The 17,944-nt window shown below is 37.5% G+C and overlaps 1 protein-coding gene across 1 annotated transcript in view; it reads left to right on the plus strand.

The window, feature by feature from the left end:
• Cps1 (carbamoyl-phosphate synthase 1) overlaps nt 1–17,944 on the plus strand; it is a 107,592-nt gene that overhangs the window by 39,950 nt on the left and 49,698 nt on the right. The window contains 9 exon segments of the mRNA XM_021156158.2: nt 968–996; nt 1,707–1,916; nt 2,724–2,881; nt 4,368–4,496; nt 6,955–7,099; nt 8,650–8,860; nt 10,303–10,501; nt 12,782–12,958; nt 15,935–16,053. Coding sequence (XP_021011817.1) covers nt 968–996; nt 1,707–1,916; nt 2,724–2,881; nt 4,368–4,496; nt 6,955–7,099; nt 8,650–8,860; nt 10,303–10,501; nt 12,782–12,958; nt 15,935–16,053 — 1,377 coding nt within the window.

The following is a 17,944-nucleotide window of genomic DNA, read 5'->3' on the forward strand; positions in this document are numbered from 1 at the left end:
GGAGAGAAGGACAGCAGACATTGGAAAACAGCTGAATAAAGTTTGCCTATGGCCCAAGATTTCCCTTGATAAATGTTGAAAAGAGCTAAAATACTCCCCTCTCTTCTTCTTTTTCCCCACCCCTTTCCTCCACCCCTTTCCCTCTCCCTCCCTTCCCCCTCCCCTTTCCTTTTCTCTTCCTCTCTCCTCTCTTACCCTTCTCCCTCCCCTCCCCTCCCTCTCTCTTCCTCCTCTCCCTCCTCTTCTCCTCTTTCTTCCCCTTTCCTTGTCCCTCCCCTTAACCCTTCCCTTCTCATCTCTTCTCATTTATTCATGGAGGCACTTTATTTCCTACACATTTAAAAATATTAATTCACATTCAATTATATTTTGATTCAGGATCTTTTTAATTAGTGATTTTCAACAGCTTATCTTGACTAGGACATCATGTAACTATATTCAGGATTTAGAATATTTTTAAGTAGTATATAGTTACAGTCTTTGCTAATTTTGTAAAGGTTTAGGCTTTCATATAATGCGTGTTTTATTTTCTCCTGAAACTGAAGGATTCAAATTATGCAATGGCATATGATTAATTAGGAGATTAATATACAAACTGAAACAAAAATGTATCAAAAACAATGATGTATGCCATATTTATGGAAAGAATCAGGGCAAAGTTCATGTAAAATGAACTATGGTTGGTGTGGATTTTTAAATGAATTAAAAAGTGACTAGCATGTTCTATTTGCTACATATAACATGTTCAATATTCTGAAGTTTGTTGGTGCCTCGGAAGTGAGCTTTCCTTCAAATCTTTCTTAGTGATATGTTTTCAGTTTAGATCGATTTATTTCAGTTGTGATCTATATTAAAAATATACTTGTTTCTGTCTGTATCTTTGCAGCACTTAGTTTATAATAACACTCTTATTCTGAATAATTTCTTAAAATCTTGACTGATGACTCTTACTGGAGTCCGAGAAAAGTGCATTTGAATGGGAACATTTAGGTTAGAGTACACTGTCAGCATGTAACCCCTAGTAGCCTGCTTAACCTCACTGAACCTCATTTTCTTCAATTGAAAGATCGGCATCTCTCTCATTGGATTAGTAAACAAAATAAATTAATCAATATTATACTATATGCGATTTAAAATAGCACAAGCTGTATTTATATTTAATTCAGAGCTTCTTTGAAAGCAAAATTTGGCTTTCAAGGATGAGTTTTAGACACTTGGTATAATGGCCTTTGTTAAGTCATTGTAGCAGGCTTAAAATTCCAGAGAAAATGGCCATCAGCAAGCAGGTGGATCTTAGTGATTCTAGCAGGAATAAGACACATTATGTTGCATTGTAAATGAACACTTCATGTTGTTCTCAGACTAGACATATAGAGAAAAATATCTATGTTGCTTCCAATTCCATAGTATGCTTGCTCACTTGCATTTTTTGTTTTTGATCGTTTCATTCTCTTAAGATCAATCAAGTCTAGCAGAAGATCTCTAGACAGTCTCTGGTGTAGGATTCATGGTGACAATTTTGAGGAACCTCACCCTTCTTTGTTATTAGCATTGTTTTATAGTGTTTTCTTCCTTCCTTTGGCAAGATGCTTATTTTTCTTTAATTTTTATTAACCTGTCCCTGCAGCCAGTCCAGAGAATAAAAGATTTGTTGTAGTCTTCATTTGAATGTAGTAAAGATCATCTTCCTTAGAACATAAATTCAGACACTCGATTCTTCTTCCAGGAAGAAAATGTCAAAACAGTCCTGATGAACCCAAACATCGCATCTGTGCAGACCAACGAGGTGGGATTGAAGCAGGCAGATGCAGTCTACTTTCTCCCTATTACCCCCCAGTTTGTCACAGAAGTTATCAAGGCTGAACGGCCTGATGGGCTGATTCTGGGCATGGGTGGCCAGACAGCTCTGAACTGTGGTGAGTTCTTTTCTGTTCAGGTGTAGATTGCTCTACTCATGCATCAACGTGAAACACACAGTGTTAGTAGACATCTAATAGTTGTGTTCTCTGTGTCCATAAAGCCTTTATTCTAATGTATAAGGAAACAGCAAATGGAAGCCTACAACACCATACAGTAAATTGTATAGCTTATGGAAAAAATTAGTAGAAAAAAAGGGAAAACATTCACTTTAAGACTTTAACGTGGCTAAATGGATTTAGTGGGGTACTTTCTTCACTTCAGGAAATTGCAATCATTGAAACTCTGAGAACTATTATGAATGAAAAATGAGAATTAATGTTCATTCTCCATAGTTGGTGCTGTGGCATTTCCTGTCACATGACAATATAGACTTGACTTTACAGCTCTACTATTGACTCTGGTCTCTCCTTGGATGCAATTTCTTTTGAAATTGTGCATATATATATATATATATATATATATATCACATGTAATGGGTATTTTGCCTTCATTCATGTATATGTGCCACACTTGGACCTTGTTCTCCAGGAGGTCAAAAGGTGCCATCAGATAACCTTAGAACTACAGTTTTGGGCCATTGATATAGACTGTGTGGGTGCTGAGGGAACTGGATCCTGTCCCTCTGCATGATCAGTCAGTGCTCTCAACTGATGAGCTGTCTTTCTCCAGACCTAGGATGCTTGTTTGTTTCTCTATTCATCTATCTATCTACTTATTTACTTTGTAATTGATGTCTTCAGTGTTTGTTAAGAAGAGATAGAGTTTGGGATTAAGAAATCCAATTATGTTTAATTATTCTGTAGGAGTGGAACTATTCAAGAGGGGTGTGCTCAAGGAATATGGTGTGAAGGTCTTGGGAACATCAGTTGAGTCCATTATGGCCACAGAAGACAGGCAGCTTTTCTCAGACAAGCTGAATGAGATCAACGAGAAGATTGCTCCCAGTTTTGCAGTGGAATCAGTAAGGCACTTTGTTCTTGGGAGATGGGCACACATTACTAGTCTTGGACTGCATGGAGAATGGTGTGTCATGTCTGATAATTATATCCCAAATCCTCACATTTACATACACTTTTCTCGCAGATATTTTAGTCTCATAGAAACAGTGTGAATTAATAGCAGCATTCAGGGCTAAAACTGGAGGAATAGATGTTGGTATTTTACTCTGCAGAGAAAAAAATATAACCCCCCAGGTGAACCTCTTTGTGTAAGGCTGAAGCACCCATGACCTCTTGAACTGAAAATAACGATACTGACTTCTGATAGCCAGCATATTTTTGCCTTCTCTTCTTTTCTGCAATAAGTCACACATGTTGAGTATAAGTCTTAATGCCCTGAAAATTGGATTTTTGGAATAAAATAAATAATAATGAAATGAACTAAGTCAGTAAGATTCATCCTGGATGGACACACTTTTTATATACATGTGGGTTTCATTTCTCTACACTCACGTTCTATTATACATTGTGCCTATTTTTAGGATATTACCAAACACCAAAAAAAAAATACCTAGGTGTACACCTCTTTTTGCCCTGATTTTATTTTGATTTCATATATATATATATATATATATATATATATATCCCCAAAATGTAAAATAGTGGAAAGTAGAAGCTTTAAATACAACCTTCCCATTGTAGAAATAGGCAAAGCTTTAGGTATCAGTCAAGTATTTCTGTCATGACTAAAACTGGGTGTATCTGACTCAGAAAAGAATGCTACCAAATACATGCAGACTACAAATCTGTCAATCAAGAAGAATCCCGTTGGAGCTCTCCCGAATGCTTTGGGAAGCTCTTGCCGTACATTCATACTTTCATTGCCAGATATAATTATGTCCTTGCTTCCCCATGATAAGAAACCGGCATATGGGGAAGGTGTAATTACATTCCCATTGGTGGTGTAATAATATTCCACGACAGAAAAATATAGCCACCATATGTCATATTTGGTAAGTTAAAAAAACTCCAGGCTGGAGAGACTGTTCTGAGAATAGATTTGAAAAATGAAATATCTTCTTTTATGTAGCATTCCTAATGGCACATTGTTTTATTGCCACGTTAGCTTCAGGAATAGAAAACAGCTTTTTTTTTTTCCTTTAAATGATAGACTTTCAGACTAAAGCTAAAAATACCATTGTTCTGTATCTCTTTCATTCTCAAATAAGTGATGATTATTTCTGCTTTTGGCCATGGTGTAGTGTCAACTTAAAATTCACTTGATGAAAGTGAAAAAATTACAGCCATGTTTTACTTAACTTTGTAGAGTGATACTCTTTTTTAGACAGAGATAAGGGGAACATAAAACAACTCCCCTCTGTGCAAATCAGCCAATTAACCCGAGTTTCTGGGATCTCATGGTGTGACTGTGTGTGTGTGAGAGAGAGAGGGGGGGGGAGAGATAGAAGGATTGGGTTTTTAGCTTCAATATCCTCGATTTGTTCACAGATGGAGGATGCCTTGAAGGCAGCAGACACCATTGGCTACCCTGTGATGATTCGGTCTGCATATGCTCTGGGTGGCTTAGGCTCTGGCATCTGTCCCAATAAGGAGACCTTAATAGACCTTGGCACAAAAGTAAGTATTTTTTCTGAGCAATGTTCTCTCCTCAAATGGTCTTGATATTGAGAGGGAAAAAGCACAAATCTTCAACCCATATGACTGTAGGTTAAACTAGTGGTCACTCTACCTATTTGTCCATTTTCATTTAGCTACTGACTTCATGGAGGCGCAGCTCAGCCACCTGCATTTCACAATCTACTCCAGCAAATCGCATTACTAAATGATGTTTTACTTGCTAAGAGAAGAGCAGACTAAAAATGCCTAGTTTTTCACATTTCTTTTGAGAAAATAGTATAAGCCTCCAAGTTTAATAATGAGTGGATTTTGCCAACATACAAACAAAAATGCAAGGGAGAGTGGAATTCTTATAGTTTGTTTTTTATCAAAAGCACATTAATTCATCATTAAATACATTCTGAGAGATTTAATGAAACTATCTTCCCTAAAAAAGATGTTCTACATAAAACATAGATAAACACATAAAACCTTGCTCCAGAGATGTTTGTCCATATTCTGCTTCTAAAGAACCATAGATGGCCACACTGAGACGCAGTGATGACTCTCAATGAGGACACAGGAATGGCTAGGACATCTGTACAGCAGGCGAGATGAATTTAACATCATTGTTGTGCAGCCATTTGCAGGGGTATCTTAGTCTCACACAATTTATAGCTTTTCACTTTTTATTTTTGAATTAAAATAGAATAAGATTTAAAATAGTTGATATTGAAAAGTTGAAAGCAGATAAATACAATTAAATAGACCTAGGCACTTGTAAGTGACAGGTTTATAAGCCAACAACTTAGATGTAGTTTTTCTGAAGTTGCCCATATTATAAACACAAAAGGCAACATATTTAATATGAAAGGTGCCTTTTCACATTCAGGACTTTGGATTTATTTACTTAAAGCAAAATATGTTTATATAGTTCTAAAATATATTTACTATAGCATGCTCCATGCTACAAATTCTTAAAATTAGCAATGTACTTACAGACAGTAAGCATATTCTTCTCTATATTAAATATATTTTCTCCACAAAATAAAGCATCCTGAATTACCAGCTTTTTTTCATAGAACATTTACAATATGAAGACAGCTTGGATGAAATATTTTTCAATTATTTCTACTCTGCTAAAATAATGGTTGTTGCATATTTTCCTTGTTGAAAATCTTTTTTTCTCCTTGAGATTAATTAGTCATATCATTACCTCCTAATCTATCCCTTTATTCATTTGATGTTATAATTAGAGCCACTTGATGCTGTGCTAAGTCATTTAGGTACTTAAGTTAACTTTGGAGTAAAATTGGAGACTTGAAAGAATTAAGGCTAGCAGAAAGAACGCCAGTTTTTCCTGTATCTAAATCTCTATCCTAGTTTACTAAAATACAGAATTTATTCTGTTTGTTCCTGAATCTTCTTCTTTCTGCAAACAACTCAAATGACAAATTAAATCATTCCTTGTTTGTTAACAGTAGCTCTGGAATGTCCTAGTAGCTTTGAGAACCTCATGATGGGCAGATGTGGGGACAAAGGAGTCACACTTGTAGTGTTGAAGCCTACAGTGATGACTGTGGTTGCAAAGTACTCAGCGTTGAGATCCATTATAGAAAATTTAAATTGAGTTGTCACTGCATCATCCAGACTACTGATAATTTGAGATAAAATGAAAATTCTTTTTATCTTACTGTCATCCAAAATCAAATCTATTATGAGACAAAGGGATATTTTGGTCTTCAGTTGTCAATCACCACATGTCCTAAGGTCAAAGATCGCCTCTTTCATATATTGAGTTCAGCATTCTGCCATACTGCGGGTACGCAGTAAATATGAAATGGTAATTATACTAATTCATATCTGTCTAATCAGCCATGTATGATATACGACTCAGAGTATTTAAGCACTTAGGCAGTGATTAACCATAATAATAGCTGCATATGATTTTTCTAATTCCCAAGTTGCATATGCAGTCTTGGCTAACTGTTTAAAAGCATCATCATCTTCTTTCTCTTCCTCATCAGCACCAGCAAACTTGTATTGTGTGTGTCACTGTACAAAGCACCCTCAGCTATTTTAGAGAAAGCCTGAGTCTTTCGACTTATTTTTCCACATTTATTTGTACTTATCACATTTTCTGGTTTCACAGAAGCCTAGCTACTGAAATAATTTCATTTCCCTCTGCCTGATTGCTCAATTATTTTCTCTTTTTCCTAAATTAGTTTGATTTAATGTCATATCAGCATTTTGAATGGCAAGCCTCAATACCCCAAATCAAGCACATTCACAGCAGGATGCTATTCCTGGTCCCACTGATTTTCAGACCCCCCATGCCTTCTGCAAGGTGGGGGAGAATGGAGATGAGGTTTAAGACTTTAGTGCTGACCAGCATGTAGGTCAGAGCACTTTTCTTAATGTCCCCGTTTAAACCAGAGCCTTTCATTAAATCTTTGGTATCTCTGCCATCGATTTCCAGGCATTCGCTATGACCAACCAGATCCTGGTGGAGCGGTCAGTGACAGGTTGGAAAGAAATAGAATATGAAGTTGTCCGAGATGCAGATGATAACTGTGTCACAGTCTGTAACATGGAAAATGTTGACGCCATGGGTGTTCACACAGGTAGGCAAAGAATCTTCCAGAATTGTAGTCATGCCTTTGGCTCCAGATTCAGATTGCCGTTAACAGCCTAGATAAGGTACTTTACCAGTCTTCATTGGAGGACTGATTATAACACTTAATGTTTATACATAGTATTTTATAGCACTCAAAATATCCTCACCTTTAGTTTGGAGCCCACAGAAATCCTCTGCAGCATGATAGATACTGTAATCCTGATTTCAATGGGGGAAGCTCAGATAAACCATGAATTTGAGCCTTGACAGTATTGAGAAGTAAAGATGGGGCTTGTAAAGCCTTACAGCACACTGAAGTGTTAGTGATTGAGAAAATAGTATTGAAAGTAGGCTTTTAGCAAGTTAAACTAGTTGGTTCCACAGGATAAAGATGATGACTTTCATTCCAGAAATGTCAAATTGAAGATGGGAGAAATTTGGAGAAAGGAGTTGAGAAACTAGAATGGGATACCTGGGAACACAGAAATGAAAATGTTGACACAGGGTCATTGGAAATCATGTAGTGTAGAAGAAATCTTTGAAACTAGAGACACACATACCTTTTAACACTGTGTGGTTACTAGGAATCCAACTCAGGACCTCTGGAAAGGCAGTCGGTGCTCTTAGTCACTGAGCCATCTCTCCAGGACCACACATATCTTTTAAAGGAATAAGCATAGAGAGCAGTAAGAAGAGGGTTGAATTTTGAATGATGGAAAACAATTCAATTTCTAGGGAGGGATAAAGATAATTAGTGTAGAAGCAAAGGAGATAAAGAGGGTTATGAGGAAAATTAGTGGAAAAAGTATCAAATAGGTCAATGCAAGAACATATTTTACAAAAGATCTTTCTTTGTAGCAGTATTAGTTCCTATGCAAGGTCAAGAATGAAGATTTAGTTTGGGTATTTAGCTATTCACAAGAGAAATTAGACACTTCAACTTAGTGATGGAACATGCACGGAACGGGACTGTATGGTAGGGAGGGGTGAGGAACTTGACAAACTTCCAACATGTTTAGTGATGAAAAGATTGAGAGAATTGTCTGTCTGACCATGTTGGAGATAGGTTTGTTGAGGAAAAGGGAGCTGATTATGGGTAATAAGATAGGGTAATAAGGAGTCTGGGATTGAAACTTCAAAGGCCTCACGCTGGAATAGAATGAGAACAGAAAGGGAGAAAGGAGAGGGTTGAACTAGTCTATCACACAAGGAGAGAATATTCCTTGGGAGGAAAAACTTGAGAGACAGATTGAGATGAAGGACAAGAAGCTGAAGGGCCTGATGTGAACCTAATAGTTGATAATTAAGCTTTAACAGCTAGACAAATGTGGCGAAGTTGGGGGGGGGTGATTCTACAAGTAAACTGTCAAAATCACATGGACAAAATAAGAGTTATGAAGAATATCTGATAGTTCACTCATATGAATGTGAATGTTAATTTTAATCCTTTCCTTGTGTCTTTGGCCTACTTTATGCCTTGCATCATTTTTAGGAGATTAAGTCAGTCAAGCTGGCTGTTGAAATATAACATGGAATAATGAGCGCTTGTGTCGACAGGTGACTCGGTTGTCGTGGCCCCAGCCCAGACACTCTCCAATGCAGAGTTCCAGATGTTGAGACGCACTTCAGTCAATGTTGTTCGTCACTTGGGCATTGTGGGCGAATGCAACATTCAGTTTGCTCTTCACCCCACTTCCATGGAATACTGTATCATTGAAGTGAATGCCAGGCTGTCCCGGAGTTCTGCCCTGGCCTCCAAGGCCACTGGGTAAGATCAGAATGGTTGCGCACATGTTTTTAATTTCTTTGTATGTAGAAATGGGGAGTTGACTGTTAGTCAATACAGAAGACCATTCTGCATTTACAAAATTTACTCCCATTTCCTGAGCGTTAGCTCCAGAACATTTAACAAACCCCAAAGACACGGTTATTAACGAGCTTGCTGCCAGGTTGAGACAAATGGTATTGTTAGGTAACTCTGTTTGCTGACTAATCAGAAGCCAATCAAAATCTGGGTGGCCAAACAGGCTGTGAAAAATATGCTTCTTAATTGCACTTAGCAGATGTTGTTAGAGTGAGCATTAAACTTTAATTTTGGTTTTCAACTGCATACACAAGCAGCTGAGAAGAAATACTTTATTTAACTCAACATTTCTGTACAGATTATTTTGATTTTGAAAGTAGACGTGATAAAACATGCATAATTGTCTATCAGCTTATAACTAACATTAGTGATTTTTAAAACATCCACAGGAATTAACAGTATAGGATCTTTCCATGGGTAAATGTTAGAACCAAATAAGTAAATTCAATGTCCATTTAACAGCTGCTAGCAAGCATAATTGGAAGGAAAGTAAATAAAACCTCTTGTTTCTATTGATATTTTTAGCATCTGGTGTTTAAGTTGTATGGCATTTAAATGAGGAAAATATTGACTTCTTTAGTATTTTTATGGAGCTCAGAATAGTGCAAGGTTGTAACGCTCTATACAGAAGTCAGAAGACCTGAATTCTTGCTTGGTTCATCCACAGATTTAGTGAATTTGGGCACAGCACTTACCTCCTTCAGTTTCTTGGTCTGTTAAGACAATCACTTTCACCAAATAACTCATATCCAATTCTTTAGTTCTATGAATTATTTTACCCAATAAAATTATCTGAACTGACATTCCAGAGAATGGTCAAATTTCTGGAGTGTTAGTTTTTTTACAAGATTCCAATTTTCAAATATGTGGAGACAGAACAAGGACTCAGACTTGCAAAGCCCATATTTCCTGCCCATGTATAATACACAGAGCTCCAGCTGTTTCTTTAGATACAAATTTGAATGGGTTTTCTTAGAGATTATTTTGCAGATTTTAATTTAAGTGGACGTTAGACACAGGCAGTGGAAATAAAATCTTATTTACCAAGAAACCTATTGATTTTGTGTTGAAAGGATGAAGGCTGGAAATTGTAGTAATACAAGATAGGGCTTAAAAGTGGATTCTCCTCTGCTGCATGCTCTATCTTGAATCACATTAATTTGTAAGTGGCCAGGAAATATTTACGTGGGGGAGGTATCTGGTGTGTCTTATACTTTAAAGTAGACTGATGCCAGAATTGCAAAGAAAGATTCCTTCAAGTCTAGAGTTGTTTTCAGTACTTATTGCTTGGATTTTAAAACAAACAAACCAATGAAGGTAGGCTAACTCTGCCTCCTGCATTACAGCTACCCACTGGCATTCATTGCAGCAAAGATTGCTCTAGGAATCCCACTTCCAGAGATCAAGAATGTTGTATCTGGGAAGACCTCAGCCTGCTTTGAACCTAGCCTGGATTACATGGTGACCAAGATTCCTCGCTGGGATCTTGACCGTTTCCATGGAACATCCAGCCGAATTGGTAGCTCAATGAAAAGTGTGGGCGAGGTAAGTCTGGGAGTTAGTATTCCATTCACACTGTATTTGGTCTTAGTGCTCTTGTCAACCCCTTGAGAAGATTGAAAGTCAAAAAGCAGCCTGGATACTAGGATGCCTGTCTTCCTGGCTGCTAGAAGTTTCCTTTCTTAGTTAGTGTTTTAACAGTGCTTCTTTTGAGGGTTAGTCCATGTTATTTATTACATGATATTTTTATTGATTCAAAGTTCTATCTCTTTCTTTTAATTAGGTATTTTCTTCATTTACATTTCCAATGCTATCCCAAAAGTCCCCCATACCTTCCCCCCCAACTCCCACTTCTTGACCCTGGCATTCCCCTGTACTGGGGCATATAAAGTTTGCAAGACCAATGGGCCTCTCTTTCCACTGATGGCCAACTAGGCCATCTTCTGATACATATGCAGCTAGAGACACGAGCTCAAACAAAACAAAACAAAACAACAAAAAACAAATTCTCTCTCTCTATATATATATATACATATATATCACATACATATATGATATACATCTATCTACCTATTGATCATCTATCTCTATATATATGTATGTGATATTTATCAATATTTGACTAAAAACAAATTTCATTTCATATACATACACACATATAGTATATATATTTATACTGTTATATAACAATATATATACCATATGCATATACCTGAGATGAAATTTGTTTTTTTTATTCAAATATAGAAAATAAAACAGTATAAAAGATAATATAGGTGCTGGGAAGATAGTGATTAAAATGCTTGTTGAGTAAGTATAAGGATCTGATTTTGGTCACCAGGACACACGTAATGCAGGAGTGATGGTGTTGGTCTGTAATCTCAGCACGAGGTGGAGATAGGGTTGGGAAGAAGGTGGGAGAGTGGAGACTGTAGACTGGCTGTCCCCTGGCCACCTAATTTAGCTAAATGGCAAGCTCCAGGTTCAGTAATAGATCTTGTTTCAAAAACTAATATGGAGCAGCAGTTTAGGAAGTAATCTGCCAATCAAGCTCTGGTCTCCACAGCACGTGGATCAAGAAGTGTGTGCCACACAGGACATAGATCAGATAGTGCATGCCACACACTTACATGAATATACCACACACATACAAATGCCACACCCCTAAATAGTGTACTGTACCAAACCAGACACCTGCTTTGACGTTAAAAACTTGATTTTATTCCATTCCTGTGAATTGTGGCTTCATTTTCTTATACTTCACATTATCACATCTGTATGGGAGACAGGCAGACTACATGAGCTCTCACCAACCTTCAAGTACAACTATTCCAAACTGAGAAAGCACAGTGGAATGTTAATCTCCCTTTCGAGGAACTGAAAGGTCCTGATATTTTGTTTATCCCTGCTTCCGGGGAAACTCCGTTTACTTCTAATTACATTTGGGACAGTGTAAAAAGGTTAATCTGCTTGAAATTAGTGGTATTTGAATATGTATCATTCACACAGTTGACATAGCCATTTTTATAATTTGTCATTAATGTGAACTTGAATCTATCTGAGGAATCATGAAAGTTTACTGAAGGCAGTATTGTAACCATTGATATTTTAAATTGGAGCCAAAAACTGCACAGCAATTTACTGTTCCGTGGAGAGATTCAAAGGCAACGTTCATCCACTAAAATAACTGGGTAGGCTGCAAGGCCAGATCAAATTTAGTTTTGAGTACCGACTGGTTCAGACTAAATTGTCCCATTTTTTTAATTAGATACAATTAGCTGTAAATATTGTAAAAAAAAAAAGAGAGACATATAAAATTTGTCATGGTGGAATTTAACCTCCATCTAGATTCAAAATCACAACCTATGTGTATTTGTTATGATTCTTAGGGCTCTGGTAATATCAATGCTTAGCTATGGAAAAGCCAAGCAGCCATGGAAAAGAGTCTGTTTTCTCCTTATTTGCTTTGTATTCTACAGGACATTGGCGTTTGAAAGGGAGGGTCCCTATGTTCTAGCCATTTGTTCCTCATTTTAATACTATTATGCTTCAGAACAGGAGCAGGCAATGACTTCCTTACTCTCAGGAAATACAGCCACATCCACTAGATGGTAAAAACCTAATAAAATGTTTAAGACTCATTGCATTCAAAAGCATGGAGAAAGGGGAAGGGTGACTAGGAAACAGAAGCTCAAAATCTGTGAATACTCTCAGAATCTTTTTGCAGTTGTCATGTTTTGGAACATATTACACAGCTAATTTTGTGAGAAACTACAACTATGTGAGGTTGTTCTTTCAAGAGAAGCTCTTATGTGTGCATCCCAGGTCATGGCCATTGGTCGCACCTTTGAGGAAAGTTTCCAGAAGGCTCTGAGGATGTGCCATCCATCTGTGGATGGGTTCACTCCCCGGCTCCCAATGAATAAGGAATGGCCAGCAAACCTGGATCTGAAGAAAGAGCTGTCTGAGCCCTCCAGCACCCGCATCTACGCCATTGCTAAGGTAATGTGGGCTGACCAGAAATGGCCTTGGAATTTAGTCAGCTTTGCAAACAGCCCAGTGTTTGTGAGGTGCCTTCTGACCTCTTCATGTGAACCTGCACACATACATGCTTGCACTTTCTGTCTCTCTCACACACATACAAGCATAACTCTTCCTTATCTCTGTCTCACATGCAACATCTCTCTGAATTTCATCAGACGTTCTTATAATTGGGTAATAGAAAGTTTGTTTTTTTTTTAAATTTAACTTGAAGCTTGGACCCAAGGGCACAATGCATTTTTAAAGGATACTGACACAGCCCAAATGGGCCCTCCTTTTTGTATACACAGCACCAGGACTTTAAGAGTTTATAGTTCTGATTTGTCCTTTCTTGTAACCTTTTAGCAAATGCTCCTGGAAAATGGATGGAATTGTATTTAGAGAGGAGCTACGCTGGTGTCCTATAGTACATCCTATCAAAGACCCTGACATAATCCCTTTTGTTTTTTCTGTGTTTAAACATCAGGCTACCTAGACTGTGACAGTAGGCTTTCCCATGCAATTATCTTATTGGAAGGGTTACCTGTGGAACAAAAAGCCCTGCCTTTCTTAGTCCATCCCCTAGTTCCTTCAAATGCAAATGAAGGGCCATTTTAATTTCCCTTCATATTTACTGTGCTTAGAGTTTTGAAGTTTCAGCCCATCTGATTTTATGAAAGGTGACTTGGGCATCTGGAATCTGTCTGGTCAGAAATCTCTAAATGACTTTTTGACATTTAAGGAAGCACGGCATTAATCCTCCAACAGTGTCAAACCACCCTGGGTTCACAAAGCTCCCTTGTTTTTTTTTCTGTGTGTGTTCGCATGTGAGATATACTAATGAAAATATGAACTGTATCTTTAAAGAAGAAATCTGACTTATATAACGCCTTGGTAGAAACAGAAACATGCACTTCCTGATTTGAACTCACTGCAACTTTTACTAGTGTTTAGTGACAGGCCTGCAGAGAGCTGACAGAGAAACAGGGATATTTCCTTCAGAGCATTTGATATATACTCTTCTCATACTTATGGGTTTTATGTCTAGAATAGTTAAGTCCTACTGAAATTCTGGGAGAGACTATTATCTTTGATGAATATTTTCTACTCTTGAGTTTAAGACTGATGTTTTTCAGGAGTGGTGGGGTGCAGCAACAAAGTCAGGTTTTTCTATAAGGCCAATTCACTGTGTTTACAGTTCTTCTTTTAGTCTTTTATTTAAGAAGCAACCAAGGACATTCATATGTGTGGTTGTGCATGTGTAAATATATAGATACATATATAGATATAATTTTCTCCCTCAGGGGAAGGGCAGTAAATGGATTTTTTCCTTGAGTCTAGCAATCTCGTTTCTGCCACTTGAAGCAGATGAAAAAGGATAGCATTTCCTAGTTCCCAGCCAGGCTGTAAAACTCAGGCAAATCTCTCATTCTTTTCTAACAGACTTACAAAGGATGAGGATGCAGGGCAAACATTCGGAGGTTCATCCTGCTCAGAGCACGCTGTATACAAGCAAGAAGTGCAGGCTTGAGGATATAAATTATTATCTGCCCGAGTGCTGGGACAGGGAACTGATTCCTGTTTGTTAGAGGTCATCATTACTGTTCATTTCCACAGCAACCAGGGACTTGGTGATTTTGACAAAGAAATAAGGACAGTGCAGGACTGAAAGGGAAAAAGAATAGAGGGAGAGTGGGACTCCCCACCTGCTTTCATGATTCTCAGGAGAGGGCAAGGTACTCTGAGGTCTGGCTTTTGCAGAATTCTTATTTCAGGATGACTGGGTCACCACCTCTTTTGATTTGGGGAGAATGCAGGCATTAGTTTTTATTTGGAGAACATTTCACCAGCCTTAAGTGTGTTTGGGGTCAGAATGGACTTCATTCCAGTGGGAGCAAGACAGAGTAGTTACAGTGTGAGACGATGATGTCTCAGGAGTGGCAGGCTTGCTTTATGATGGAAGCAGGCCTGACTGTAGGCTCTTCTTCCTCTCAGGGAAATGGCTACCAGATTCTGGGCCCTTGTTCATTGTACATCATCAGATGTAATCTTTATTTCATCTGTAAAAAGCATGAATAACTTATTTTCTATGTACCTTCTATTGTTACTGCCTGGCAGCTTTTAGTCTCTTAGGGACTAAGACCAATGTAGATTTTGTAGACAAGACTGTGATTTTGTGAAGAGCTACATAAGAGTCATACAAAGTTAAAAAGCAAACATGGCTTTGAGTGTTTTCACAAAGTGTTATTCTAGTCAAGTGAACTGTGAACCACGCTATGGCTCAAAGCTTACAATCATGGGCTCTCTTATAGCAGAAATAAGGAAAGTTTTAAGCAAACTCCGTGAGTTGAATATGACATCAGAGTTACTGGTCATTTGCACTTCTCTTCTGAGTTTAAAGAGATAAAACATTTTTCTAATATAGTTTTGAAATAGATATTATATGTCTATTATTGCTCACATTTGTATAAATACAAATAATAACAATGTGCACGTTTTGGGGTTGGGAGGTTTGGTTTGGGGAGTTATGTAGTTTGCTAGTACATTCAGCTCAGTGAGTAGTTACTGCTTTGCTTTTTTAGATTGTTAAAGTACACTTAAGAAAATGACGGGAGCTGCCAATAGAGTAGGTTTATAGTGTCATTAGATCCTTCTTTATACCAATAATACATAGTTTAGGAAATAGTAACCTAGCCAAATAAGGAGGAGGGGACAGGACCTGTTAAGACTGTTGTGAGCACACACATTCCTCTTGTGCTTTCTCTGAATGGCATTTGTGGGTGCAGTTAACAGCATCCTAGGTTGATTTCAAGGCACATCCGTGGTTCAGTTTCATATCTCAGGAGGTAGCCTGGCCCCAGTCTCTCTAATGAGTGAAGGAATGGCTCCTATGTTTTCAATTAAACAAGCCATTTAGAAAATGGTTGCCAGGGAAAGTGTTTGTTCTTCTTCTGGCAGGCCTTGGAGAACAACATGCCCCTTGATGAGATTGTGAAGCTCACGTCCATCGACAAGTGGTTTCTGTATAAGATGCGTGACATTTTAAACATGGATAAGACACTGAAAGGGCTTAACAGGTAAGAGGATTGCTTTGAACCACTCTCTGTATTTTCAGTGCAGTGCTTGAGTTGCCCTTCCATGCAGTTGGCCAAGGGTCTGCCTCAGTTGAGCTAACTGATGCCAGCATAAGGAAAAGAGATAACTGTCAGTTTCTCACATACTATGTTTTGAAAGGCATTTATTAATATTTTAAATAGTTTTATACTTTTGTTGGTGATGTCAAATATTGTGATTGTTTAAGTCTCTAGAGCTAAGAGTTAACTAGAGTACATTTATAAATATTTACTGGTATACATATTGTTAATAAGAAATTCAAAAAATAAAAATCTGATTTTCAGTTTTGAATCTTAGTTCTGCTTTTAATATTAACCTACAAATCACTGTGTGTTGATAGAGAATTTATTCTCCTTGTATTCTACTGATATTATCAAAATGGGGACTTTTTAGTTTAGGATATAAATGAGCCATACTGATGTGTCTGTTAATAACCTCTTTACCTCTGACTAATTTACATTTTAATTTTTTCATGGCCAATTATTTATAAATTTCATTTTATGTTTAGAATGTTCTGATAATGTCAGATATTTAAAATGTATCCTTTTAATTTTTTTATTTGAAGACTGCCTATTGGGTTGTTTCTGGCTTAGACAGATTTAACACATACATCTTTGAGAAGCGGCGCATCTATTACCAAATTAAGATGTAAGGTCTTCTTTAGCTTCTCTCTCTAATATACTGAAACATACCTGTGTTGGAAAGAGATCTCCTTTCTAAGCCTAGGAATATATTTAGAGAAAGAAAGACTTGGAAGTATACATCATTTTCAAATGGCTTGGGGAAATGAAGACGATTTAATTACATAAAATGTTGAGGACAATGGGAAATCTGGAAGAGGGTCGCTCCTGGGTTTTACCCTTGTTAAATTCTTGATTTTGTACACAGGGATTTTGCCAAACAAGGACGGGACTGGCCACCATTGCCTGTAGCTATTCTTTTAAGAGCTTGTGTAAAATGAACAGTAGTCAGCAAATAAGACAAAGATGGAACCTATACATTTGTCTAAGGGTTTTGCTGACTTAGGCTTTCTTTTCTTGGTTTATGACACCAGCAAAACTTCCACGTTGAATTATGTATAGTCTTCCACGGCTCAGTTTTAGGCAACAGATTTCAAAGGCTTCTGAAAGCACTCCAGTGAAACCACACGGGGGCGCTAGAAACTCGCAGTGCACCAAACAGCCCCACAAGGAAGAATAGCAGATGCTATTGTGATCGAAGTGTCCACTTGATATAAATTCTAATTTGCGAGCACGGGGTTTGGGGAGCAACTTAATGTTTTAATTGAATAGTTCTTGTTACAGCTAGAAGTCATGTTAAGATTACAACTAAGCAGAAAAAAATGGATTTTGATAGAAAAAGGGAAAGGTCTTTGGAGGGTAGGAACAACCCATTGCTGTAGGCAACTTAAAGTATGTCTACCGATTCTGTTGCATGTGTTTGATGATAGTTGGACATTTTTAGCTTCCATTTTTTGATATTAGCATATTCATAATTAAATATTCATTCATTTGTTCATAAAGATCTGTATAGAGCTACCCCAGAGCTTGTAATACGTTTAAAGGTTCAAAAGCATTATCTAGCCTGTGTAAATAGTTTTGAGGCTTATTATAGCATGAAATCCAAACACCTGTGGTGAGACTCAAATGGCACTAACCCTAAATTTCGTGTTATTATCTGAAAGATACTGTATGCACTGTTCACGTTCTTTCTGAGGTTCACTGATTTAAGCACACTGTGACGTGATGCTTGTTATAAATGTCATATAAATAAGGAACATGATTGACCACTGGAGCTAGCTGTCTTGACCCTTCTATGGTATATAAGGGTCTGAGGTCAAAAGGATTGCCAAAG

This window comes from Mus caroli, chromosome 1 (assembly GCF_900094665.2).
Source record: "Mus caroli chromosome 1, CAROLI_EIJ_v1.1, whole genome shotgun sequence".
NCBI classification, from domain to species: Eukaryota; Metazoa; Chordata; class Mammalia; order Rodentia; family Muridae; genus Mus; species Mus caroli.